This window comes from Ranitomeya variabilis, chromosome 1 (assembly GCF_051348905.1).
Source record: "Ranitomeya variabilis isolate aRanVar5 chromosome 1, aRanVar5.hap1, whole genome shotgun sequence".
Lineage (NCBI taxonomy): Eukaryota > Metazoa > Chordata > Amphibia > Anura > Dendrobatidae > Ranitomeya > Ranitomeya variabilis.
The window spans coordinates 1,131,530,622-1,131,558,429 of NC_135232.1; the positions used below are offsets into that span (position 1 = coordinate 1,131,530,622).

At 45.5% G+C, this 27,808-nt stretch overlaps 2 protein-coding genes across 8 annotated transcripts; both read left to right on the forward strand.

The window, feature by feature from the left end:
• Nucleotides 1–211: 211 nt before the first annotated feature.
• Nucleotides 212–17,504, forward strand: UBOX5 (U-box domain containing 5). 5 transcript variants are annotated; one of them, XM_077280299.1, is made up of 6 exons: nucleotides 289–347; nucleotides 1,663–1,727; nucleotides 6,483–6,575; nucleotides 7,477–8,644; nucleotides 10,729–10,896; nucleotides 14,557–17,504. In XM_077280299.1, the coding sequence occupies exons 3-6, from the start codon at nucleotides 6,522–6,524 to the stop codon at nucleotides 14,763–14,765; spliced, it is 1,599 nt and encodes a 532-aa protein (XP_077136414.1). In that variant the 5' UTR covers nucleotides 289–347; nucleotides 1,663–1,727; nucleotides 6,483–6,521; the 3' UTR covers nucleotides 14,766–17,504. The 5 variants fall into 5 exon arrangements, with proteins under 5 accessions (XP_077136412.1, XP_077136414.1, XP_077136411.1 ...); XM_077280300.1 differs by lacking the exon at nucleotides 289–347 and adding an exon at nucleotides 911–1,032; XM_077280297.1 differs by lacking the exon at nucleotides 1,663–1,727 and having other exon boundaries at nucleotides 212–347.
• Nucleotides 223–4,844, forward strand: FASTKD5 (FAST kinase domains 5). 3 transcript variants are annotated; one of them, XM_077280293.1, is made up of 3 exons: nucleotides 303–347; nucleotides 1,663–1,727; nucleotides 2,329–4,844. In XM_077280293.1, exons 2-3 carry the CDS (start codon nucleotides 1,709–1,711, stop codon nucleotides 4,644–4,646), a joined length of 2,337 nt encoding a protein of 778 aa, XP_077136408.1. In that variant the 5' UTR covers nucleotides 303–347; nucleotides 1,663–1,708; the 3' UTR covers nucleotides 4,647–4,844. The 3 variants fall into 3 exon arrangements, with proteins under 3 accessions (XP_077136410.1, XP_077136408.1, XP_077136409.1); XM_077280294.1 differs by lacking the exon at nucleotides 303–347 and adding an exon at nucleotides 1,006–1,032; XM_077280295.1 differs by lacking the exon at nucleotides 1,663–1,727 and having other exon boundaries at nucleotides 223–347.
• Nucleotides 17,505–27,808: the final 10,304 nt, after the last annotated feature.

Genomic DNA, 27,808 nt, shown 5'->3' on the forward strand with positions numbered 1-27,808 from the left:
GAGCTCTGCCCACGCACTTTGGACTTGGTAAGTACTGACTCCGCCCACACATCTCTTGATTGGATCATAGCTAGCGTCTGGACACGCCTATATTAGATTGACAACCACTCCTGGCTCCGCCTCCACATTCTACGCTTACATCGCGTTTGCGTCAAGCTCCGCCCATTTACTGGCATTTTACAGCCACCCACTTACTGGCAAGGCGCCGACTTGTGACGTCACCAAAGAGTTAACCACGCCTTGTAGCCCGGCAGAGCTGTGACATTGGCCGCGTCATCAGTGTGCGCCTCTGGATTGCGTCTCTTCCCAGTGCATGGACAGGCGGTGATCTGAGGAGAGCGGAGCGGGTATGTCACCATCGCCAGTGCGGACCGGTGTAGACGGGGAGAGGGGCACGGATGCGGCTCCGGTGTAGTCATAGACTGGTGACGATCAGTCGTCACGGCGACCAATGAGAGCTCAGCTTTGAGTTTCCCAGAGCGGATTTGGAGATGAGAGCTGCTCTCTGATTGGTTGTCTAGAGCTGTGGGGTCAGTGACACTTGTGGCCCCCTGTCCTTCCTCACAGACCCGGTCACTATAGAAACCGATGGTTACTGACATTGTGTTTGATTTTCAACCTGATTAGCGCCTGGTGACGGGCGGTGAGAACGGAGCAGAGCGCTATCAGTGATGCATAAAGCGACATTTATAATGTCCCTGCTGGTCAGTCACCGGTCACCTCCCTCCCCCCCGGTGTCCGGCAGCCATGTGTAGCCCCCCGTTACCCGTCGTACAGCGTCATTATTGATGGGCGATACTTTATCATCGCCCCATTTGTGATCTTAGAGGGGGTTTCCACATCGGATTGATTTTGTCAGGGTTCAGAACAAAAGACAAAAAAAGTGATTATCTCTTCCCCGTCCCTTCTTGTGTTCCTCCTTCACCGGTCTCCGCTTCCTGTTCTCTCTGACTGCTGGGCCGATCGATAGTGAGCTGTGTGATTGGCTGCAGCGGTCCCGTGAACCTGTGTCGGAACTTCTATGTTGCAGTGGTAATTATAGACCGACCGGGCAGTTTTGGTACCAGGAGCGCTGAAGGGTGTTAGAGAAAGAAGTGCTAAAAAGAACGACCTCTCCCTTACTGTTCACATCTGATGCCTTCACCAGGGTGAGCAGACCACCGCAGAGTGCCTGCGGGCGCCGAGTGCCTGCGGGCGCCGAGTGCCTGCGGGCGCCGAGTGCCTGCGGGCGCCGAGTGCCTGCGGGCGCCGAGTGCCTGCGGGCGCCGAGTGCCTGCGGGCGCCGAGTGCCTGCGGGCGCCGAGTGCCTGCGGGCGCCGAGTGCCTGCGGGCGCCGAGTGCCTGCGGGCGCCGAGTGCCTGCGGGCGCCGAGTGCCTGCGGGCGCCGAGTGCCTGCGGGCGCCGAGTGCCTGCGGGCGCCGAGTGCCTGCGGGCGCCGAGTGCCTGCTGATGTGGTCGTCCTTCCCCACTTGTTTCCCATCTATCTCTATGAAGCTAGAGCTGTCAGTCAAAGAAAAGGGGATGGAGACTGAGGGAAAACAAGCAGTGAAGGGGTGTTTATGTCATTGGAGCACCGAGCGGTGGGCCATTCTGTGCTGAAAGAGTCCCTTTAATGTAATTTTTGGTCCTTCTCCTGTATATCTGGTTTCCTTCACCCGTCAGGTGGTGATTGTTTGCAGCGGTGGTTGTTTCCAGTCCATGGTGGAGAATGCCCGTCCCACATAGAGGTATGGTTCTAGTTGGAGGGGTTTCCAGAACTCTGATATAGGACAGGTTATCCATATCAGACTGGTGGGGGTGACGGGTGACGGATCTCCACCAATCAGCTGTACAGCACAGCTCCGTATATCACGTAGTGGCCGTTCTCAGGTACTGCAGCTTGGCTCCCATTGAAGTCACTGTAATCGGGGCTGCAGTACCGAGAGTGGCCACTAGACAGTGGACTGAGCTGCAGTTTCCCATCTCTGTATACTTTGGGCCGGTGCTTATTCCAGCTGATCGGTGGAGGTGCCTGGTGTTTGACGCCCATGATGTGTTGGTGGTGACTTGTCCTGCGTTATGTTGTCCAAGGTACAATATTTTTTCTTTCCCTTGGGTGTTTTCTTCTTACAGTACTTTTCTTGGGCATTTAATTGACTCCTTTAATGCCTGCTATCGTGAGATGAATGTACGTGAGCCGCCTGGAGTGTCTTTCCGTCGCGTCGCCTGTCCACGCACTTCCAGGCCTCTTATCTCTTGTGGATGTTTCTTCCATCTGATTGCTTTTCTGTGCATTATTATATATCAGGAAGACACTTATCTTCATTCTCCATCTACCCCTTTTTTCAGTAATCTTCCAATTCGGTTCCTCAAGACCCATGGCCACTGCACTATGTCGAGGATTTCAAGGAGGCGTTTTCCGCACGGCTTCATTTTCATCTTTCACTCGATGGATGAGCGTTAAAACTACAGATCCACTTGGAAGAATCGCTGATCAGCCCGCTTCCCATTACAAGAAAGTGTGCAGCAATGCTGGAGACCTTCCCGATCCCAAAAGACCTTCAGACTACCCCACAGCGGCCGAGAAGAGGCGACCGCAACGTCTCTACCAGCAGCATAAAAATGCAACTGGTCCGCCGAGAATTAAAAAGTTGGACTTGCCGTCACGTACCCGAGAAAACCTGTCGGAGAAATTTTCAAAGACGTATAGGAAAAGCCAAAATGAGGACATGTACGATGACGTGGAATCGTACAATAGCATGGCCGATCCGAGGGGCTTCCAACAGAGTAGAGCAGAGTACAAGTCTCTGTGCTACAGCTTCGGACATACTGTGCACACATCCAAGGAAGAAGGCGAAACCCTTCTACTCAAAGAGGCTTGTAACGGCCTCTCTCCTGCAGAAATTTCAGATTTTTGGGAAAAACTAAGTTGCGTCCCTGAAGACCATATGGGAGACCTAAAATCCAATAAACTTTTTGAGAAATTATGTGGCCGCAGCGTTGAAGCCCTACAGCTCTACAGTCATCAAGAACTCATCCGTATCCTCAGAGCCTTCGTCCAACTCAAAATTCCCACGAATCACCCCATTCTGAAGGCCTACGAAAAAGAGTTTAGTGGCCGGGTTTGGTACCTGTCTACCAATGAGTTACTTTTGGTGGCAGATATGTGGAGATGCCTCTCGTTCAGCGTCCCGAAGTTTTTGGATATAATGTACAGTTATATGCACTTACGTTCTATAAACCTAACTTTAGCCCAGGCCATCCAGCTAATATACATCATCGGTGAAGGGAGACGAGCCCCTGAAGAGTTGATGGAGAAACTCGAGGCTGTGGTCTTAAGATATCTCCAAACCATCAACCTAGAAGAAATCGGGACGGTTTGTCTAGGCTTTTTTAAGACCGGTCATGGGTTATCTGAGTATCTGATGAGAAAATTTGGTGATCTGATCGTAGAAAACATCAATGACATAAGCAACTATTCTTTAGTCAACGTTCTTAAAATGTTCCGCTTCACCCGCGTCGACCATGTGGAGTTTTTTAGGCAAGTTGGAAAGGTGGCCGGTCAACGTATACCCAACATGGGCATTCAGGGCATTATGCACGTTACCCTGTCTTTCGCCTCAATGCATATTCTGGATGAAGATCTCATGAATACAGTCGCCTCGGTCATTCCGGATCGAGTAGGCTACTGTAGGAGCAAAGACATTGCCAAGTTGCTCTGGTCTTTTGGCATCTTGACCTATAATCCACCCAACGCTGACATTTTCTACTCCGTTTTAATTCAAGAAATCTACAAAAATCTTGAAGAATTTCAGAGCTTTCCTGAACACTTCTTGACTTGCCTAATGGCCCTTGCTTTTTGTCAGAGGTTCCCGCTGGATTTAATCAAGGTGGCCCTAAGCGAAGCGTTCATCATTCAGTCATCTAAAATAAGCCTGTTCGAACTGAAGAAGGATCTCTTCACCATAGCTGGTAGTGTAGAGATCGAATGCCCAGAATACACTGGAGAAACCATCTCCCCCGAGCTTCGCCAAGAAGTTACCCAAATGCTTCTAAATTTCTCCAAACTGGACATCTACGTGAAGGAAGAGGCTCTGGAAGCGGCCTCAGTGTTAGAAACCTTGTTGGGAGGTCCTGAGTTCGTAAAGCACCACATGATCTTGCCTCATACTCGATCAAAAGATTTGGAGGTCCACTTTGATATCAACAACAAGCCCATCCCGATAAATGCAAGTATTGTCAAAGCTGAGCGATCGAAGAAGAAACCCATTGGCATCCAAGTCACCGATGACCTCATGAGCCAATTACTCAATAAAAACCTGAACCCTTTTCCTGACGATACTCGGGACAGTCCAAAAAATAAAGATTCTGCCAGAATCACTGAAGACCTTTTGTCCCAGTTGACCACACGAAGGAAACTTGATAAGAAACCTGTTGCTGAGGTTATTAAGCTGGCCCTTCAGGTCACCAACCGGAATCACTATTGCTATGGTCAGAAACGGCTCTTGGGTCTCCATGGCATGAAAAGGAGGCAGTTGCAGAAGTTGGGTTACGTGGTGGTGGAGCTGCCGTACTGGGAGTGGTATCCTCTAACCAAATGCTCCCAATCGGAAAAACTTTCATATCTACATTACAAAGTGTTCGAATCACTGGACCAAGCGAGGTGACGGACGGCTGGGTCTGTAGTGCTGACCACTGATCATCACAATCCAAAGGACAAAGTCATCAATGACCGACCAACACGGAACTGATCCAATCGGTTTATTCATTCACGAGAAGTAATAAAGTCGTGACACAAGGAAATGATATCTCCAGCCCTCTCCTCCATGCTATTTACTGTGAATAAAAAAAGATGGTGGGATTTATTTTTGTCTCTGTAGTGTCAGATTTATTGTTTTCTGCAGATTGAATTTGTGTTTGGTTTTTAGGTGCATTTAAATCGCAAAGTAAAAAAAAAAAATTATTTGGGGAGGAATAAGTTAAAATAGCAAATATTATATAAGCATATTATCGCCCTCCTCCGCCTTCCCGCTTTCCCCTCCGCCTTTCCTCTTTCCCCTCCCCCTTTCCGCTTTCCCCTCCGCCTTTCTGCTTTCCCCTCCGCCTTCCCGCTTTCCCCTCCGCCTTCTCGCTTTCCCCTCCGCCTTCCCGCTTTCCCCTCCGCCTTTCCTCTTTCCCCTCCCCCTTTCCGCTTTCCCCTCCGCCTTTCTGCTTTCCCCTCCGCCTTCCCGCTTTCCCCTCCGCCTTCTCGCTTTCCCCTCCACCTCGCTTTCCCCTTCCGCCTTCCCGCTTTCCACTTTCCCCTCCTCTGTTGTTGTTTGCTAGTATTATCATTATTCCTGAAAATCCCTTTAGACTGATATTTAAGGGACCTGAATATTAATATAACATTTTCTGGATTATTGGGCTTCAGGAAGAAATATTGTTAATAATAATAAAGCTGAATATTTTTGCTGTTTCCATGGAGGTTAGACATGTCCCATCTGTCAGATAGGAAGGTACAGCCCCCACACCGCTGATCAGGAGACGCCCTGCTGACCCTGTGAGTTTCACCCACAAAATCAGATCAGACACATACGGCTCCTCACATTTTGGTTCTATGGTCATGTGACCGCAGTTGCCCCTCACCATGAACCTCCCTCTGGGGGTCTGGGGGTTAGCAGAGCCGGATCAGTTCTTCCAGTGACCGTCTGTTTTTACCCCTCATTCTATGGTTCTGCAGGTAATGTGTGCGCCCCTGTGACCATGTCTATGTAGATGGGCTGTTACCATCACCGCTGTTATCGGTGGTCTCCTGGGGGCGATAATATCGGGGGACAGTAGGGAACGCATGGATAATAAAGATAAATATCTATAGTAAACGTTGGACAGAAATATCTATCTTGTTTTGTGTTTTGACCATTTAAGTAAAAATTTTTGCAATTAATTGATATCTGCTCTAATTTTAAGTCACAATAAAGATGCAAAAAAGAAAATAAAAAAACCACATAACCAAAAAGTAGCAATGTTACCAGGAATAGCAAAAGAATAAAAAAAAATCTACAGATTTCTCCCAAAATTTGGGATTTGGGTCTTGCTGTAGCCATCAATGACCAGGAGGTGGCGATGTCGGTGTTCATAAGGGATCCCGGCTTGTTAGATCATTACATGTCCGTCTGTAAGGAAGGACCGAGAGTCGCGCTTCTGTCGCTCCCTGTGTTACATATCCTAGGTCCACGCATCAGTCATGAAGACACTGGTAAATTATGGGATGGCTGCACTAGTTCAGCAGAGTGGTGCCGTTATGAAAATATAGAAAGCTTTGTGTCGATCTTTATGGCGACGTCTTGCGTATGCTACATAGGGATATCAGCGTTACCGTACACAATATTTTGTGCCACTTTCTCTATTGAAATCTCCCTTTTTAATGAATCCAGTGTCCACCATCCATCACTGATCCCAACCATCGTCACAGTACCGTAACCCACAGCCTGTGATTGAACGTTAACCCTCTGATCTCCTAGGTGTTGCTGCGCGGAGACCTGACACTATATTGCGCCAAGATGGTCGTAAATCTCTGCCTTCCTCAGTTCAAGCCACGGGTATTTTGCAACAAGGTAACGTTTGCTAATTATTAAACGCTAAAGATAATTGAATCGATGGCTTTACATTTCCTAGCGAAAGAACAAGTTTTTCAGTACACGACTAGGTGTCTCGTGCCTCCTAGTCCAACCACGACCCCAGCACTGATTGGCTGCTTTCTGCCAATGTACACAGAGAGCTGGAGTTATACAGAGTTCAGCATTTGAGCACTGCTAGATCTGTAGCGAAGAAAACTGTTACTGTATCAAATTGACAGCAAACAGCCCAGTAAGTGATACATCGCTGGAATCGGGGCCTATGCCTCTACATCGTGCTGCTCTCAGATTACATAGCAAAAACCCAGCGATAAATTGAATCCCGGACTCCAGCAATATGCTGCTTGCTGTCATTTTGATACAATCACAGTTTTCTATTCTGCAGAGCTCAGAATGCTGAGCTCTGTATTACCCTGTTCCCATCACTGATTGGTAACTTTCTGAGTACACTGCATAGGCAGCAAGCTTCCAATCAGTAGGATTACACATCTCAGGAGGACAACATGGCACGAGATACCTAGTCCTGTAGTGATAATCTCCTGCTGATAAAACACTGATGTTATAGAATCAACAGCAGAAAGCCTTGTAAGTGACACATCACTAGGATCAGGGTCTCTGCCCCTACATTATGCTGCCCTCAGACATGTTCAGATAATGCTCTGAAAGAAAATCTGCAAAAGTAATTTGATTTGCACACAGATTCCATGGAGAGTCCACATAGGTTCCAAACAGAATCCGCCTTAAGAATATATACGTCGCTTCCTTTTTTTTCCCCAAAGTTCAGATTTCAAATCCAATCATGGAGAAATCCACAATTTTAGGTAGAGAAATGTCAGACCGGTACAAAGAATAGACCATGACATGTCTCCTCTGTTCTTAGATCAGCGCTGATGGATACGAAGTGGAGAATCTGGTCTCCGAAGATCTGGCGAAAAGGAACCGAGGCTTTCGCTGTGAATATTTCATTAAGCCTCCGATACACATCACCTTCTCCTTCCCCTTTAACCTAGATATATGTAGGATTAATATTGACACCTCCTCGGGGGGGCACCAGCACTTTTCAGGAATGGACATATATACAGCTACCTCCACCAACAAAATGTCTAGTACTAACCACGAGGTGAACCAGCCGGCTTCGGTCGGCCAGGCACCGGGCAAAGAAGTCTTTACTTTGGTGGGAAAAGTTGTGCTAAAAAATCAAAGCAAGGCTACTTTCAATAACCGGGGCTTCAAGCCTAGACACCCGTTCCATCAGACCGATAACGTGATGTCCTACCATGGCTCGTCTTGCCAAGATCTGTGGAACAAGGGGCTGCACTCACTAAGTAATGTTGGCCACCTGAAGATCTGCATAACGCATGTGGCCGGGGGGACGCCTTGTAGTATAAAGAGGGTGGAGGTGTGGGGGCAGCCGGCAAAGACTTGCCCCAAGGAACTGGTGGAGAGTGTCTACCAAATCGCTTGCCTGAGTCTTCCCCATGGCTTTGGGCAGCAACGTCCGGCGTCGCCAATGGAAAGCAACTCGGAAAACACACAGCACAGCCTGAGCGAGCTCGCCAATATTCTCCAAGATGTCCCCGAGGAGTTCCTGGACCCAATTACACTGGAGATCATGACTTTCCCCATAGTCCTTCCATCGGGGAAAGTCATCGACCAAGGCACACTTGACAAATGCAACCAAAGTGAAGCGTCGTGGGGCAGGATGCCAAGTGACCCGTTTACGGGTGTGCCGTACACCGCACACTCCCAGCCTCTCCCGCATCCTTCACTCAAAGCTAGGATAGACTACTTCCTCCTACAGCACAATATTCCCGGCTCCAATCTCCTGGGAAGAGCGCGAGTCGGCGCCCCAGTGACTGCTTCCGCTATCACTTTGTCCTCCATGAAGAGGAAAGTGGAGTGGATGGAGGATTCGGCCAACGATGGCGATAAGGTAGACACCTACTTTTCGGCAGTGAGTGGCCTCTCTTCTACCTCAGCGATCGGCATGAAAAAGATGAAGATGGAGAATGACAGTCGCACGTCACAGATGGATTGCTCCAATTCAGGTACTCCTAACGCTGGCTATTTCTAAAGGGTAAAGTAGGAATCAGTCGTCAATACCTGATCGGGGGAGGTGCGATACTCGTCATCCTCACCGATCAGCTGTTTTCCGATGCTGGAGACTCCTGTCAACTGTGTAGTGGCCGTGCTGCAGATCCACCGTTATTCATTGTGCAGGACCTGGCCACAGCCACTATACAGTTTACGGAGCTGTGCTGTTCAGTTCCAGAACTGATCACATCAGGGCTGATCTTCAGGGGTGATGGGTTTCGTACCCCCACCAATTTGATGTCCCAGACCCTCAATATAAAAGTACTGGACAGCCCCTTTAAGAAAACTGCCAAACTGGGGTAGGGAAACTCATAGTACATGCAGTGCTCTGTGGGAAATAAAATATGCAAATAGGAAGAGAACAAGGACTCTAGCGACACCAATTGGAAGTAGAAATCCTAGAAGACAATATCCACTGTTTTAAAGAAACTTTGTCACATGACTTGTAGATATAAAGCCAAACCAGAACCTCCACTTGTATATAGGTTTTACATCGTTCTTACCCGTCAGTATAAAGTGGTTGTGTGAAGGAGAGGACGTTAATGGGGATCTAAAAGGCAATGGCCAAAACTAAGGCACCAGCAACCCATGCTAACAAAATTACGGCAGTGAAGACCCTGGTAGACTTATCCAGGCTTGCACAAGATTGATCTTCCTACAGATCATTCATCCATCAATTCACCGTGGCTTGTGGCCAAGCTGAAGGCCGATAAATCCATAATAGGGAATGTTTCTCCTGATGGAGACCACCATATTAGTGCAGGAAGAACTATAAACCTCGCAATGTTCCCTCAGAAATACAGTATTCAAATAGCCTCTACATATAGGACAAGAACAGAGGCTTAACTGGGAAGTGGCAATTCAATTTGGGGACCACCTTAGTAGACGTATCATCGGATCAATCGTGGACAGTTTTTTGCTCTCATTTTATTCCTGCTACTCTCCTGAGTATTGTTTTTTTTTTATTCACCATACAGTTCCAGAGATCAAGACCTTTTATATTTAGTGCTAATTTTTATGGTCACCAGCTCCTCGGGGGCGTCAATCGGCTGCTCTGCTTTATTACCCAGTGAGCACCGCTCTTTTGTTAAGAGCATACAAAGTAGCAATAAATTAAAATCTCTGGAACTATGTGGAATTTAACAAAAAAATGTGCAGAATAGTCGGGGTCAGCCGGAATTAAAAAAAAAAGAGCAAAAATGGCCACTTCCAAACTTTGACCCTTCTATCCTCTGTCGAAGTCCTCTCACACAGCCAACCATACTCCTACGTTGCACTGATGAGACAGCTGTCTGAAGATGGCGGACTGCTTGTTCTGGAGAAAATTCCGGTCTGGTTTTACTTCCTTATTCATGTGAAATGAAGGATCTTTAAATGGTGGATAAGTGGCACTAGAGACCCTTTTCCTCTGTGAGGAAGCTTCTCGACACTGGAGAAAGTTGGCCAATGTCCAGCGCTGTGAGAGAAGGGGACTAGCTTCTCATTTCGGTAGCGAAGGATGATCCTTTGTCAACACTGGAGCGTGCCGACACAGAAAACTTTCTCCTGTGTCGAGAAGAAGCTGAAAATGGCCCAGCCCCAAGCTGGGACCACCATTAAATCTGACCATTGGAGCAGCTTCATCAGTTAATACAGCATCTAAACTTCATTTTTTCAACTGGACAACCCTGTTGAGGTTCACAAAAGTATTGATGGTCTCATCAGCCAGGTTTTCCGAGATAAGCAGGCTCTCCTGGATCCTTATGAGTGATTCCTAGGAGTGATCTTGCCCTGTATGTTTAGCCACAACGTCCACATAGGTGATCAGTGTAGACAACGTCTCCATACTGACAGATTTTAGGAATGGGCATGTGTCTCTGGCTTTGGGCCTGAATTGTCAAGGCTTAGGAAAAGTTAAAAAAAAATTTGTTTTCCTCTTTTTCATCTAAACTCAAGAGGCTCACAGTGGGAGGGGAAATGGGACATCGAGGATGTTGGGCTGGAAAATGAATGTTGGGGTTTGGGATTTGATTTAAGATTTTGGTTTGTTTGCCCACAGAGTCAATATCCCATGAGCAGAGACTAACACAAAGCCTAGACCAGGCTCTCACCTCAGCCCTGGGCTCCATGCCGTCGTACACAGCAAGGTTTATGAAGAGTCAGCAGCCAGGATTTCACATGGAGAGCGCTGGGAGCCCACGCTGGACCACAGCCTCAACCTTCACCGGTATTGTCCTAGAGAAGATCACTACTGGCAATGATCCGTATATTGAGTAATGCAGGGATGAGGCGCACCGTGTCTATCCTGCATCTCCTGCCCCTCATGGTCCTCCCTATATCCATGGGGCCCTAATGGATAGCTATGGCAGTGGGGACACCCATTACCGCCACCTTGGTACTCCTGTGAGGCTCAGCCACAGGATAGTCTTTAGAGATCTTGACTGTATTCAATACTAGCAGTACCAAGTATTGTAACATAGAACAAGAGACCAAGTAATCACAAGTTCAAGACAAAAAAAGTTAACTTTTAAAAATGTTAAACAGAAATATAAAACTTTTAATTCTCCTTCAGCTTCCAAAATAAAAAGTTACATATAAAAAAATAATTACAAACAAGAAGATATTCACTATGGCTGTGTCTGTAAAAGTCCAATATATGAAAGTATAACAAAAATGTAATCCATAGAATATAAGCTGGGGGAAAAAAAAGCAACTGCATGTCTTTTAAAAATGCAATACAAATTATTTACCCCAAAATGGTAGTAATATAAAAAACAAACTCTTATACAGGTCTATCCACGGGGTAAAGAATAGAATTTATAGGTTTCAAAATGAGAGTACTCAAGCAAATTTTTTTTTTTTTCTATTTTACAAATGGAAGTATTTTTTTTTTTTTAAGCCAATAAAATATAAAAAAGTCTGCACAAGTCTAGGAGTCATCGTAACCGTACTGACCATCCCGTCACCTCGTCACGCAAATTGCTATGAAAACGAAACCCCAAAGACCATTGAAATTGCATTTTATTTGGGCCATTTAACCAAATTTCAGGGTTTTCTTTCTCATTTTTCACTGTTATTTGGTGAAATGTCAAACCTACAACTCGATCTCCAAAAATCAAGTCTTCATGCAGCTATGTGCGTCTCTCTGCCTCACCCTTTTCTCCTCCACTGATTCTCCCCTTCTCCACTTACGACGTGCTTCCTTCAGACTATTGAAAACGGGCTTCCCCCCCCCCCGGAACTCCAGACTATTGAACAGGCTTCTCCTGGAACTCCGGACTATGGGACTGTGCGACGGGCTTCTCCTGGAACTCTGGACTATGGAACTATGCGATGGGCTTCCCCCGGAACTCCGGACTATGCAACGGGCTTCCCCCCCCCGGAACTCCAGACTATTGAACGGGCTTCCCCCTGGAACTACAGACTATGTGACGGGCTTCCCCCAGAACTCCGGACTATGCGACGGACTTCCCCCAGAACTCCGGACTATGCGACGGGCTTCCCCCGGAACTCTGGACAATGCGATACGACGGGCTTCTCCCAGAACTGCGGACTATGCGACAGGCTTCCTCCAGAACTCCGGACTATGCAATGGGCTTCTCCCTGAACTCCGGACTGTGCGACGTGCTTCCCCCGGAACTCTGGACTATGCGACGGGCTTTCCCCGGAACTCTGGACTATGTGACGGGCTTCCCCCGGAAGTGTGGACTATGCGACGGGCTTCCCCTGGAACTCCGGATTGTGCAACAGGCTTCCCCCGGAACTCTGGACAGTGCGACGGGCTTCCCCCGGAACTCCGGACTGTGCGATGGGCTTCCCCTGGAACTCTGGACTGTGCGACGGGCTTCCCCTGGAACTCTGGACTGTGTGACGGGCTTCCCCGGAACTCGACTGTGCGACGGGCTTCCCCCGAACTCTGGTCTGTGCGATGGGCTTCCCCCGGAACTCTGGACTGTGCGACGGGCTTCCCCCGAACTCTGGACAGTGCGACGGGCTTCCCCCGAACTCTGGACAGTGCGACGGGCTTCCCCCGGAACTCTGGACTATGCGACGGGCTTTCCCCGGAACTCTGGACTATGTGACGGGCTTCCCCCGGAAGTGTGGACTATGCGACGGGCTTCCCCTGGAACTCCGGATTGTGCAACAGGCTTCCCCCGGAACTCTGGACAGTGCGACGGGCTTCCCCCGGAACTCCGAACTGTGCGAATGGCTTCCCCTGGAACTCTGGACTGTGCGACGGGCTTCCCCTGGAACTCTGGACTGTGTGACGGGCTTCCCCGGAACTCGACTGTGCGACGGGCTTCCCCCGGAACTCTGGACTGTGCGACGGGCTTCCCCCGAACTCTGGTCTGTGCGATGGGCTTCCCCCGGAACTCTGGACTGTGTGACGGGCTTCCCTGGGAACTCCAGACTATGCGACGGGCTTCTGGCAGAAGTCTGTGTTCAGCATTTACCGCCGGACACTAACTGTCTGGTACAAATCCAGAACTTTTAAGTTGTTTCTCATCTCTAAATAAATGAAGTTGTGACTTGTGGGGAAAAAAGCAAAGAAAAAACATCATCGCAAAGACTGAAGTTTATGATTGGAATCACTGATGAAGACCTAAGAAGTTAGTTCAACCCATTTACCCCAATAACGAGAAAAGACTAATACGTGTGAATGACGTCCTAGTTGGCGGGTTTTTCCCGCAAATTGTTAAAATACAAAGCTCGGTAATGAGTGATATCACGGCCACTTCTCTAACAGCATTTTTCTGGCAGTGACCCCCTTAGATGTCACAGTTATGTTATTGCCACAATACCTCCTTTCTCACCCCCTCTTCAGTTAGATCCAAGCGTCTAATAACGATGCATATCAGTGTTATGCCGACCAATTTACCATACAGTATGGTTTTGAGTGAAAAACTTCATAGAAGTTGGGTCTAAAATATAGTTAATTTTTTTCTTTTTATAGAGCTGTAACGATATTAAAAAGCACAAAATTCTTCTTTTTTACATTAGAAATAAATTTAAAGATAAATATTGCTGGGTCCACAAAGATCCAAAAATATGTTATCAGAAAGCAGTAAAAAAGAAAAATAGAAAAATATTGTATACATAAAAAGACTAAAGTTCCCAGAATGTTACTAATATATAATGACAACTCTTTACCCTCCCCCACACCCCAAAAAACACAAAAACTAAGCCATGTCACCGCTTTGATGATTAAGAAGGAAAGTCACTAACAAGGATTTTTTGTGCTAAAGACAGACTGGCTATGTGCACACGTCAGGATTTCTTGCAGAACAAAACCAGACATTTTCTGCAAGAAATCCGCATGCGGATTTTTCGCGTTTTTTTCTGCGGATTTTTTGCGTGTTTTTTCCGGAGGTTCTGGGATGCAATAATATAGTGGGAAATCCGCAAAACATCTGCAAAATTAATGAACATGCTGCGTTGTTTTCCACGATGCGTTTTTTGTCGCGGGGAAAAAAAGCACAACATATGCACAAAAATTGTGGAATTCATTCTAAATGATGGGATGCATATGTATGCGTATTTTAAGCGTTTTTATCTCGTTTTTATAGCAAAAAACGCAAAAAATCGGCAACGTGAGCACACAGCCTAAGTAAATTAACTGGTGAAAAACAAAGACAGTATCCACTTCCTGAAGGCCCACAATAGGCCATGGATTTATCACTCTTGATGTTGCCGCCGCACCATCTCTCGCAGGTACTGCTGACATTGCAGGATCAGGGGGTGTCCAGGACGGGTCCCCATTATTGATGACTGTATTAATCGTCTTTACATAAAGGGGGGGTTCTACTTTCAGACTTCATCGTTGTGTATTTGCCTTTTGACGTCAGGTTTTAGTAACGATTTTGTGTGTGGGATCTCTCTTCTGCAGAGCATGCGAGGAGCGGCGCGGATCAAGGCTGCGCGTCTTGTCTGAGGACATTTTCAGCTTATTCTAAGACTGAACCCATTTACCAGCTTTCCTGCAGCCACCTGATGTGTCGCCCTTGCCTGGCCGAAACGCAAAAGGCGCTTTCCATCGTCTGCAGGAATTGCAATCGGACCGTTGCCACCCGTGACGTGCTGAGGGTCCACCTGTAGACGGCGCCAAGACCAGAGGAGCAATCACGTTCAGCTTCCTTCCAGGGTATAACGCTTAGACGGGACACAACCTTTGCTGCTAATCTCTACAGACTTGTGCATATTTATTTAGAAAGGTCATATTAGGAAGTTGCGCCAGAGCCTCGGCCTCTCCGCTCGCTCATAGCTGTGCTAGCCAAAAAAAAAATCTAGTTTTTGTGTTTACAATGGGATTCCACAACGGACGCCTGATGGAAACCTGATTTTGGAATTAAGTGCAATTGTGTATCGTGATCCTCATGCTTTCCTTCCTTGGTGCCTGGTATGTTCCCCCTCGTGGTTCCAGTAATAACAGGCCTCGTACCGCCATCCGTTGTGCCCTGTTGGTCTCTTGAGCATTTCCATAGTAATAAAATGGCCTTACTCGGGCACCCTCTTTGCACAGACCACCCCGTCTTCCTTCAGTTGACTAATGTGGTTATTAAATTGGCGCCAAATGTGTCAAAGGAACGGCGCTCCCTCCATATATGTGCACTTCCTGTCACATGACATAAGTACAATTTGCAATATGGCCGTCTTCAGTCTAGAATTATTCATCTCAGGTACCTGTTCGAAGGTTTCAGATCCAATCTGTCTACATCCTAGCAACCATCTTAAAGATGTTCTCTAACGTCAGTAGGATGACCGTCTTTGTGGTCGATGCGGAGCAGCGATGTAGAATGTTTTCTTAAATGGTTATCATCAACATCTTCAGGAGATATCACTCCTGACCTGAGGCCTCCTGATCGCTAGGATCAATGCGCTTCTCAGTGATTGACGGTGGGGACCAGTGGCTTTGCCTCTACAGCACCGGAGGAGTGATGATGCTCCAGAGCAGCACTTGCAGTCACCATAGCAAAGAGCTTATGAGCGCTGCATTCCTTGCCGAGAAGACCACTCTCTGCAGCGGTGGCCTGTAGTCCTGGCAACAAGAAGTATGCAAAATACCGTCATTAAAAATTCATCCACTCTCCAGTAGATTATTAGTAAGTAAATTGCAAAATTACCCATTTATGATGACGTGACATCCCTCTCAATAGAGTCATATACGAATAGTGTAGATGCTATATCGTAGCGGAGCTTGACTTGGCCATTCTTATTGTCCATGTATCCAGTAGATTATTCCCCTTTTCCTTATAAATTGATACACATAGGTTTTTTTTAAAAATAACTAAACTCCACCCCGGTTGGAGAAAAATGCCGAAATTTGGCATTTGTACAATTTTTAAAAAAAAATTCCATTCTACACCGTTGATTTACTGGAGGCCATCAGTGCAAAGATGACATAACTATTGCAGAAAGGGGACTTGCAATTTCTTCAGAGACCTTCGAACACTTGTACACGACCCTCACTGTGCTGTAATTCTGAGACGGTGGCTGTGAATGTGCGACAATTCTAACCTTTACGTGAAGTGTTCTTGCAGTACGTCAGTTTCATTCCGTAAGTCTAGGTCCTCATTGCTGACTGTGGTAACACTGTGCAGATTGATGTTTTGTGACATCATTTACTCTTTACCCAAAGTATTATAGATGCCCACCTTAGGAAAACATCTATTTTATATAGGCTTTGGTTTATTTTTTCAAAATTTGACTGAAGCTTGGTAAAATGATGCATTGTCGTAACCCATCTTGGAGAAACATGTTTCTTACTGTCATACAATTAATGCAGAGAGAAAACATTAGAAAAAAATAATCTCTTTCCGTACAGATCATCAGAGCATCCATTTTTTGGTGAAGTGGGAATCGTTGTCAAGTCTCCATTTATATATTCACGTTCTGGCAAGATGAGCTTGGCCAGGTTCAGATCACGTTTTGGTACCTGATTGTGACTCCGTTGGCTTCGGTCTGTGTATCCGAAAAGCAGGGTTTTGCTGTGCTCCCGTTTAAAGCCATTCAGTGGAATAAGACAAATGGAGCCCAAATTATGAAACGTTTGACCACTGTTTTCCAGCTGTGTCCAATTCAGCAGAAAAGAATAATGTAGACTACTCCGTTATTGTCACCAGCTAAACGGTCTTACTGAATTGATTGGCTCTGATGGAGGGAAAGAAGAAGCCATGAAAGGGCAGCCACGTGCGTTCGTAAAGAAGAAGCCATGAAAGGGCAGCCACGAGCGTTGTGAGCTGATCCTTGGGATGAATTCTATTTTTGTTGCAGTATTCTTCGAACATGTGTTCTACTAAATTGCTTTTTTTTTTTTGGTGCCAAACACATGGATTTCTACAAACCCTAAACCAATGAATTAGAAGAGTTGTGTAAAATCTGCGCCATGTTAACTATACTCTTTGTTGGATAAAATTTAGCTATTTTTGTCCATTGCCAACAATACTCCCTAAGATTACATGCAGTTTCGACTATCCCTTGTAATGTGAATGTTTCCAGATCTCTCCATGTTCTGATTGTCTTTTTTGAAACATAAGGTCAAGCTCATCGATTTTTATATGGCTATAAGCTTGCTGGGTCTTAAGTAAAGTTCCATATGTGTTTTTCAGCATATGTGATGGAACCGAAATTGCCTGTTTCTTGTGCCTTTGTGTAAGTTAAACTGTCAAATTTCAAGCCAATGTCAACACGGGCCAAATACTTTCACAAGCACCTTCTCGTCTTGCCACAATCTAAATAATCTTACGGACGAGTGAATAGTCTGTGTAAGAACATGTAGGACGTTCTTTGGATAACAACTGCTCAATGTAATGTATGGCGCATTAAAGATTTGCTAAAATTTTGTTATTGTGGTTTGCTTTCTGTGCTTTAAAATACTTATTTTTTTTGCTTTGGAGGAAGGGCATGTGCCACCGCTTGCCTTATTTTAGTCTACTGAACCAGTCCTTCACTTGTGGTTCACCTAAGCCTTTTGAACCGACTTCTGAAAGTGTCTGCCACCAAATTTGGCTATGCTGCAGTAAATCCAGTCTGGACAATACGGCCTTGTTTTTTTAGCCTTTTATTTCTTTACTAGATTGTGGCCCGATTCTAACACATCGAATATTCTAGAATATGTATGTATGTATATAGCAGCCACATAGTATATAGCACAGGCCACGTAGTATATAAGAGTCATGTAGTATATAGTAGATAAATAGTATGTGGCCTGTGCTATATACTATGTGGCTGCTATATACATACATACACACATATTCTAGAATACCCGATGCGTTAATCCAGGCCATGCAGTATATAACACAGCCCACGTACTATATAACACTGCCCACGCAGTATATAACAGCCACGCAGTATATAACACAGGCGACGTAGTATATAACACAGGCGACATAGTATATAACACAGGCCACGCAGTATATAACAGGGCACGTAGTATATAGCACAGCCCACGCAGTATATAACACAGCCCATGTAGTATATAGCACAGCCCCCGCAGTATATCACACAGCCCATGCAGTATATCACACTGCCCATGTAGTATATAGCACAGCCCCCGCAGTATATCACACTGCCCATGTAGTATATAGCACAGCCCACACAGTATATCACACAGCCCACGCAGTATATCACACTGCCCACGCAGTATATAGCACAGCCCATGCAGTATATCACACAGCCCACGCAGTATTTAGTAGTGTGGGCACCATATCCCTGTTAAAAAAATAATAATTAAAATAAAAAATAGTGAATACTCACCCTCCGGGATCCACCAAAGCTCTGGCGATGCGCGCGGCTGCCGCCATCTTCCGTTCCCAGGATGCATTGCGAAATTACCCGGAAGACTTAGCGGTCTCGCGAGACCGCTAAGTCTTCTGGGTAATTTCGCAATGCATCTCTGGGAACGGAAGATGGCGGCAGCCGCTTGTGGCTCAGCGGACTGCGGAGGGTGAGAATAGCAGGTTTTTTGTTTTTTTATTATTTTTAACATTACTTTTTTTACTATTGTTGCTGTATAGGCAGCATCAATATTTAAAATGTTGGGGACACACAGGGTTAATAGCAGCGATAACTGAGTGCGTTACCTGCGGCATAACTCGGTCCGTTACCGCTGGCATTAACCCTGTGTGAGCGGTGACCGGAGGGGAGTATGCGGGTGCCGGGCACTGACTGCAGGGGAGTGGGGAGGGACTAATCGGACTGTGTCCGTCGCTGATTGGTCGAGGCAGCCATGACAGGCAGCTGGCGAGACCAATCAGCGACGCGGGATTTCCGTTACGGAAGTTGAGGACAGAAAGACTGAAGTACCCCTTAGACAATTATATATAGATTATTTTAAATAGAAAATACCATGCAAATGCAACAAATGACAGAGGAAAAATTGCAATCTGATCTAAACGCTTCATCCCAACACTGACAATCTCCGATTGTCGTAAAGAAAAAAAAAGAGAAGTCTTTCATAGTAATTGACAAGATAATAAGAGCCTAAATCATTCTATACTTAGGAGGATAACATAATGTCATGGCCGATCTTCCAAAAATGACTACTTTTGGCCTTAGTGTTGACTGCTTGCTCACTTTCTACATTCCAAATACTGGATCAAATGGAACATCATTGTGAAAGACCCAGCCAGAGGTCCAAGTTTTTCTCCAGAAGCGAAAAAAGTTGATCTTGAGCCATGATGACTTGATGGGTGAACGATCTGTAGGAAGATTGATCTTGTGCAAGCCTAGATAGGTCCACCAGGGTCTTGCCCGCCATTAACCTTTTATTATCAAACCATCCAGTTGCTGGACTTCTTCGCCTTGTTCCTTCTATTCTTTCGACCGGTGTATGATATGTCAAAATAGGCAAGTCATAGGCAGGTCCAGATGAATTACACCCCAGAGTACTGAAAGAGATAGAAGAAATTTTTGAACCACTCTCCATAATCTTTGAAAATTCTTGGAGAACAGGAGAAGTCCCAGAAGACTGGAGAAGAGCAAATGTTGTTCCTATATTCAAAAAGGGGAAGAAGGTGGACCCAGGGAACTATAGGTCGGTGATTCTGACTTCCATACCAGGCAAGATCTTTGAACAAATTATTAAACAACATGTATGTAAGTACCTGGATAAGAATGAAGTGATTAACCAGAGTCAGCATGGGTTTGTAACTAATAAGTCATGTCAGACTAACTTAATTTCCTTCTATGACAGAATCACTGACTGGGTGGATCAGGGAAATGCTGTAGATATAGTATATCTTGACTTCAGCAAAGCATTTGACAAAGTATCTCACATCATCCTTATTGAAAAAATGACTAAGTATGGAATGGATAAGGCAACTGTTAGGTGGATTTATAACTGGCTTAGTGATCGGACCCAAAGAGTGGTCGTAAATAGCTGCACATCCAGTTGGAAGAATGTCTCAAGTGGGGTACCACAGGGTTCTGTCCTGGGCCCTGTATTGTTCAACATCCTTATCAATGATTTGGATGAAGGAATTGAGGGTACACTGATTAAATTTGCTGATGACACAAAGCTAGGAGGGATAGCTAATAATAGAGAAGAGAGAGAGAGGATTCAAAAAGATATAAATAAACTGGAGCAGTGGGCAGCAACTAACAGAATGTTTTTTAACAAGGAAAAATGCAATAAATGGGAGGAATAGGGCTAAGCAACAGGACATGTGAAAAAGACTTTGTTATAGATCATAAACTGAACATGAGTTAACGGTGTGATGCCGCAGCAAAAAAAGGCAAATGTAATTCTGGGATGTATTAACAGAATAACAGTCATTATTGCCCTCTATTCCTCTTTGGTCAGACCTCATCTGGAATACTGTGTCCAGTTTTGGGCACCACATTTTAAAAAAAGACATCAACAAACTGGAGCAAGTTCAGAGAAGATCGACCAGAATGGTGACTGGTCTGCAAATCATGTCCTATGAGGAACGGTTACAGGATTTGGAATGTTTAGCTTGCAAAAAAGAAGACTGAGAGGAGACTTAGCTGTCTACAAATATCTCAAGGGCTGTCATGTTTTAGAAGGATCATCTTTATTCTCCTTTGCACAAGGAAAGACTAGAATAATGGGATGAAACTGAATGGGAGGAGACACAGATTAGATATTATAAAAAACTTTTTGACAGCTAGGGTGATCAATGAGTGGAACAGGCTACCACTAGAGGTGGTGAGTTCTTCCATGGAAGTCTTCAAACAGAGGCTGGACAGACATCTGTCTGGGATGATTTAGTGAATCCTGCTTTGAGCAGGGGGTTGGACCAGATGACCCAGGAGGTCCCTTCCAACTCTACCATTCTATGATAGCTTGATGATCCTTTCTTCAAGTGACATTGTCTGCCTTGATTTGTATTTATTTGTTCTTCTTTCCATCCATGGCATTGATAACATATTCTCCAGCTCCACATTTCAAAGGCGTTAATTCTTCTGTCTTGTTCTTTTATTGTCCAGGTTTCGCATCCCTATGTTACCACAGAAAAGACCAAATTATAGACGAGCTGTGCATAAAAAAGTTTAGGACAATGCTAATAATGATTACGTGTTTCTTGGTTAATGTGGCGGTATTGTTTTTGTGGTCACAAACACTGGATGAATAGATCGACTGGGACACATTTTGACCTGTAGTTACATTATGACGAGACCCTACTGATGGATACTCGTCTGGACCTACGATTATAACCAGTGCACGAGGTTTCATTTAACCAAGTATATGTGGTTTTTATAAATACACCAAGAGCTTGCATAAAGGCGTCCACATGTGGATAATACACGCTGGAATATAGGGTTTATAAGTTGCTAATTGAGATATAAATTAGAACACCAGAAGGTTTATCAACCTGTGACGAGGTGCCAAAAAAGATACCGATCATTCTCTCTCAGTTCACAATTGATTGTGCTTTGTGTCCAAACAGCATTTTCCTATTTTTTAATATATTCCTGTTATGTGAAAAATAAAAACGTTAACGGCATCATATCAAGGGTTGAGACTAGAATTGACAAATAGCTTTAAAAATACCCACAGTGGACTGATACAACAATAGAGCACAGGAGAACATTGGTCGTGCAAAGGCTTGATGGCCAGGTCCAAGTTTACACAAACTTGTGGACTCCAAAACATGTAGGCCTGACTACCACCACCATGTTGAGGTCTTTATTGCTACTCCATTCTTGGTATAATTATTCATTTTTATAGTGTCATTTATTCCATGGCGCTTTACACGTGGAAGGGGCAATTATAGACAAGTACAATAAACATGAGCAAAACAAGGCACACATAAGTACAGAGGGAGAGTGGACCCTGCCCGCGAGGGCTCACAGTCTACAGGGGATGGGTAAGGATACACTAGGAGAGGGTAGAGCTAATTGTGTGGCGGTTCAGCAGACTAAGGATCACTGCAGTTTGTAGGCTTGTCGGAAGAGGTGGGTCTTCAGGTTCTTTTTGAAGGTTTCTGTGGTAGGCGAGAGTCTGATGTGTTGGGATAGAGAGTTGCAGAGTATGGGAGAAGTCTTGTATGCGGTTGTGGGAAGAAGAGATAAGAGGGGAGTAGAGAAAGATATCTTGAGAGGATCGAAGTTTCCGTGTGGGTAAGTACCGGGAGACCATGTCACAGATGTATGGAGGAGACAGGTTGTGGATGGCTTTGTATGTCATAGTTAGGGTTTGAACTGGAGCCTCTGGAGTCTGGACAATAGGAAGCCAGTGAAGGGCTTGGCAGAGAGGGGAGGATGGGGAATAACGGGGAAAGAGGTGGATTAATTGGGCAGCAGAGTGTAGGATGGATTTGAGAGGTGCCAGAGTGCTAGAGGGGAGGCCAGAGAGTAGGAGGTTGCAGGAGTCGAGGCGGGAGATAAGGCCATGCACTAGTGTTTTTGTGGTTTCATGGTCAAGGAATGCACGGATGCGGGAAATATTTTTGAGTTTGAGTTGGCAGAAGGAGGCAAGGGCTTGGATATGTGGCTTGAAAGGGAGTGCAGAGTCGAGTATCACCCTAAGGCACCAAGCGTGAGGGACTGGGGAAAGTGAGCAGCCATTGACATTAAAGGGAACCTGTCACCCCAAAATCGAAAATGAGCTAAGCCCACCTGCATCAGGGCTTTTCTACAGCATTCTGGAATACTGTAGATAAGCCCCCGATGTATCCTGAAAGATGAGAAAAAGAGGTTCGATTTTACTCACGTGGGGGGGGGGGCTGTCCGATCTGATGGGCGTCGCGGTCCGGTCCGGGGCCTCCTATCTTCATAGGATGACATCCTCTTGTCTTCACGCTGCGGCTCCGGCACAGGCGTACTTTGTCCTGTTGAGGGCAGAGCAAAGTACTGCAGTGCGCAGGTGCCGGACCTCTCTGACCTTTCCCGGCGCCTGCGCACTGCAGTACTTTGATCTGCCCTCAACAGGGCAGACAATGTACGCCTGCTTCGGAGCCGCAGCATGAATACATCAAGAGGACGCCATCGTAAGAAGATGGGAGGCCCCGGACCGCAGAGGGACCGTCCCTGGGTGAGTATAATCTAACCTCTTTTTCTCATCTTTCAGGATACGTCGGGGGCTTATCTACAGCATTCCAGAATGCTGTAGATAAGCCCCTGATGCTGGTGGGCTTAGCTCATCTTCTATTTTGGGGGTGACAGGTTCCCTTTAATGGATAGGTCTTGTGGAGGGGCGGAGTGAGATGGGGGAAAGATGATGAATTCTGTTTTATCCATGTTCAGTTTAGAAAGCGAGCAGAAAAGAAAACTGAAATAGCAGACAGACATTGTGAGATTTTGGTCAGTAAGGAAGTGAGGTCAGGTCCAGAGAGGTAGATCTGTGTGTCGTCGGCATAGAGATGATACTGTAAACCGTGGGATTCTATGAGCTGTCCCAGGCCAAAGGTGTAGATGGAGAAGAGCAGGGGCCCTAGGACTGAGCCTTGAGGAATACCGACAGACGGGGCGAGGTGAGGAGGTGGTGGAGAGGGAGACACTGAATGTTCGATCTGTTAGATATGACGAGATCTAGGATAGGGCCAAGTCTGTGATGCTGAGAGATGAGAGAATCTGTAGCAGGAGGGAATGGTCGACCATGTCGAAGGCAGAAGACAGGTCCAGGAGAAGGAGGACAGAGTAGTGTTGCTTGCTCTTGGTGGCTAGTAGGAGGTATTGGAGTATTCTTAAAGGGAACCTGTCACCTGAATTTGGCGGGACCAGTTTTGGGTCATATGGGCGGGGTTTTCGGGTGTTTGATTCACCCTTTCCTTACCCGCTGGCTGCATGCTGGCCACAATATTGGATTGAAGTTCATTCTCTGTCCTCCGGAGTACACGCCTGCGCAAGGCAATATTTAGGTGACAGGTTCCCTTTAATGAACTGAGGCACTTCTATAGAACTACTCTGTTCCACAACTCCTTTATATCCTTTCCTGATTCATGGTTTGCCTTCAACAAATGTAGACTTTAGTGGAGACCTCGCACAGTCCTTGGGTCTAAATCTATTTTGACTACACATAAATTGAATTTGCCACTAATCAAGTCAGCAATGCCTGTGTCCATCTTAGCAATATGTGTAGAAGAGTAGAGAAGGGTTGTAAATAGAGACCATGGAAAAAGTTAGGATGAATCTGTACTCCACCATGAACTCTTCCAACAACAAGTAACCGGCAAGACATATGACTATTTTGGTCTTCAAGCTGTCCCCTTCACCCATTCCTCCTTTTTTGTTTTTCAGTGATCCATCTGGGTAGCATTGACTGCTGCTCTTTATCATTAATAATAAAGGATATGGACCTCTTTAAGATGTTCGGCCCTCTAGTAATTGTCGGCTAAACCATTCCTTCCAACTTTACTTGTCAAAGAGAAGAACATTTTTCACGATTTGGCAAGTTAACGCAAGTTGTTCAACAAGAAACAAAATCTTTGTACAGTTTATAGAATGAACTTGACATAAGGGAGTCTACAGTTCTTAGCCCCGAGACGGATTTCTGTATAATTTATAAGTGGATCAGAGTTATTACTTCAAAAGTCCAAATCTTTTTCACTCTTTTGTTACAGTTTTGAAAAAGAACAGATGTTGTGTTTTGGAGAAACAAAAAGTCGTATGTGATTCAGCTATAAATGTGTCCTGAGATCACACCTAATCCTCATGAGACTGGAATAACAATGAAAATATAATCATATGAAGACGCTGCTCGCTGACATGTTGGGAATTAACTGACTTCTGCTGGAATAGTGTGACTTGTACCTTAATAATACCGCCACAGAAGAAACAGTTGAGAGTATTGTAGTCAAGTTTCAAGCAGCATGCAAGCTAAGCCGGTACTGAATACTAAACCTTATATGCTATGTAAGCCTTTGCACAGATTTTTTTTTATTCATTTGTTTCTTCTGCAAATTTAAGCAAATTTCTAATTGGTCTTCAGTAAAAAAAAAAAAAAATTATATAATTTTGCTACTGCTGAATTGTTTGCAATTCCTTTATCTGCCTGAGTCAGCTGCAACTCCACTACATATACATCAAAACACCTGTTCCTGGTTCCGACAGCTCTTTTTTTGCTCCAACCATTTCTCCCAGCTATCCAGCTCACCTGCATAGCCCAGAACACACTTCGCTGCCACCAGCTCAGATTTCTCCACAGAGGGCTTCAGAGCCAACCCAAATTAGTAGCGTAATTAACTTTAGAAGACTTAGGGTGGTTTCACACTTGCGTTTTTGTCTGCAGCGTTTTTTTCCCTATATTTAACATTGAAAACGCATGCTTTTTTTTGTACGCGTTTGGTCGCGTTTTCAATCGCATGCGTTTTTTTACTGCATGCCTTCATTTTCAGAAATGCTACTTGTAGTATTTTTGAGAGGCGTTTTTTTGCGGCAAAAAAATGCATTGCTGTCTATGTAAACGCATGCGTTTTTAAGCACATGCGTTTGTTTGCGTTAAAACCGCATGCGTTTTTATAGAAAAAAAACTGAAAACACACTGAAAAGTCACCCACCACCATCAAGGTGATAAAGGGATCCAAACCCTAACCCTACCCCTAACATCACCCCTAACCGTTTAATGAACATTTTCTGACAGTCATAGTGCCACGTATTTCAGTGCCACGTATTTCAGTGCCACAATATTTCAGTGCCACGTATTTAAATGCCACGTATTTAAGTGCCACGTCTTTCAGTGCCACGTATTTAAGTGCCACGTGCTATAAATACTATAACTACGTGGTTATACGTGGCACTGAAATATCGTGGCACGTAAATACGTGGCACTTAAATGCGTGGCACTGAAATACGTGGCACTGAAATATCGTGGCATTTACGTGAAATACGTGGCACTTATATACGTGGCACTTAAATACGTGGCAATTAAATACGTGGCACTTAAATACGTGGCACTTATATACATATATACATATATAAACGTATTTCAGTGCCACGTATTTCAGTGCCACGTATTTCAGGTTGGGGGTAGGGTTAGGGTTAGGGTTTTTTGTTTTTTTTCTTGTTTTCTTGTGTTTTTCTATAAAAACGCATGCGTCTAAAAAACACATGCGTTTTACCGCGTTTACATGCGTTTTTTCACACGTTTTTTTTAAAAACGCATGCAGATAAAAACGCAAGTGTGAAACCAGCCTTAGGGTACGTTTTAGAACAAGGGAATGAAGCTAGTAAATATTATAACTTTTACTCCATAAAAAGATTAGGCAGTGTTTATAAAAGGTATATCAAGAGTTTACAATATAAGACAATTTAAAGTATGTACAGCAATTATAAAAAAAACAGGTATTAAAACAGAAAGTAACACTCACATGTGCTCAGATCATTTCAGCTAACCAGGCCGGTGGGCGGAGCCAAAAGTCCCAGTTCCATCAGAGGGACCTGCTGTATCAGCTCCTCAGGCAAGACTGAAGGTTCTGTGGAGTGCCGTGCCTTATACTTGCAGGCTTGTGACATCACTAAAGGCGCTGTACCTGTACCCTCCCCTCTCCTCAAAGTACAGATTCTACCAGCAATACTTATAATTCTCATCACTTGGCTCGCGAATCTAGCAGAGTAACGGCACACACATCATTCATCTTGTATTGAAATTAGCTGTCTAATGATACGAAATTCGTTCTAATTGTTCCACACGGTTCAGCAGAAATCTGCACTTTGTATTCGTTGTGTTTAGCTGCTAGCGCTTACAGTGGTTGACAGATCTACCAATGGCAATTCGCTATATGTACTCCTTATTTTTCTAGCCCAAATCGGTGGCCCAATATCTTACTATAATAGAACAAAGAACCTCATGTCTTGTGAGAGTGACTATACCAGTTTCAGCTGGTACTAGATGGGAGAATTGTCTACCGCAGCTACAGGGGCAATAAACATTCTTTGGAGGGAGGGAATGAGAGGTTTGGGATTCACACACACACAGCAGCAGAAGTGAAGAGAGGGGGGTCAGACTAGCCCACAGCGTGTGCGATAACAAGGAAAACTAAAAATCATATTATACATTATCTTCACACCTCCCCCTTCTGGTGTGCGCTATGGAGGCAGAACCTCTCGGTACTCCACCATGCGCACCTCAGCAGGTTCACCCTGGCGGGACAACCCATCCACATTGCCATGCTCCCTGCCCGTTTTGTGTTCAATGGTGAAGTCATACTGCTGGAGGGTAAAACTCCAGTGTAGCAACCTTCCGTTGGTTCCACACATGGCATGTAGCCAGTGTAGAGGGTTGTGGTCAGTCACCATAGTAAAGGTGTGGCCGTACAAGTAGGGCAGCAATCGTTGCAGTGCCCAGACTATGGCCAGGCACTCCTCGATGGTGGAGTATGCCACTTCTCTCAGCAGAAATTTCCGGCTCAGGTATAACACGGGGAGCTCTTGGTCCTCTGAGTCAACCTGGCTGAGCACAGCACTGAGGCCAAACTCGCTGGCGTCAGTCTGCACCAAGAACGGTCGACTGCTTTCAACACAGGGGCATTGCGCAGTGCTGTTTTCAATGCCTAGAAGGCCCCCTCACAGCCGTCAGTCCAGTTGATGATGTGGGGTAGCTTCTTCCTGATGAGGTCCGTCAAGGGTTTTGCCAGGCTACTATAGTGCTGTACGAAGCACCTATAGTACCCTGCAGTGCTCAGGAAGGACATCACCTGTTTCTTGGTCCTGGAGGTGGGCCAGTTCACGATCGCTCCCAC

What these genes read in the sequence shown, in the direction of transcription:
- UBOX5 (XM_077280296.1), top strand. Translation starts at nt 672, where the DNA reads ATGCATAAAGCGACATTTATAATGTCCCTGCTG. An exon ending in GATGGATTGCTCCAATTCAG is followed by an intron (nt 8,645 to 10,728) that starts GTACTCCTAACG and finishes GTTTGCCCACAG; the next exon opens with AGTCAATATCCCATGAGCAG. An exon ending in CACAGCCTCAACCTTCACCG is followed by an intron (nt 10,897 to 14,556) that starts GTATTGTCCTAG and finishes TCTCTTCTGCAG; the next exon opens with AGCATGCGAGGAGCGGCGCG.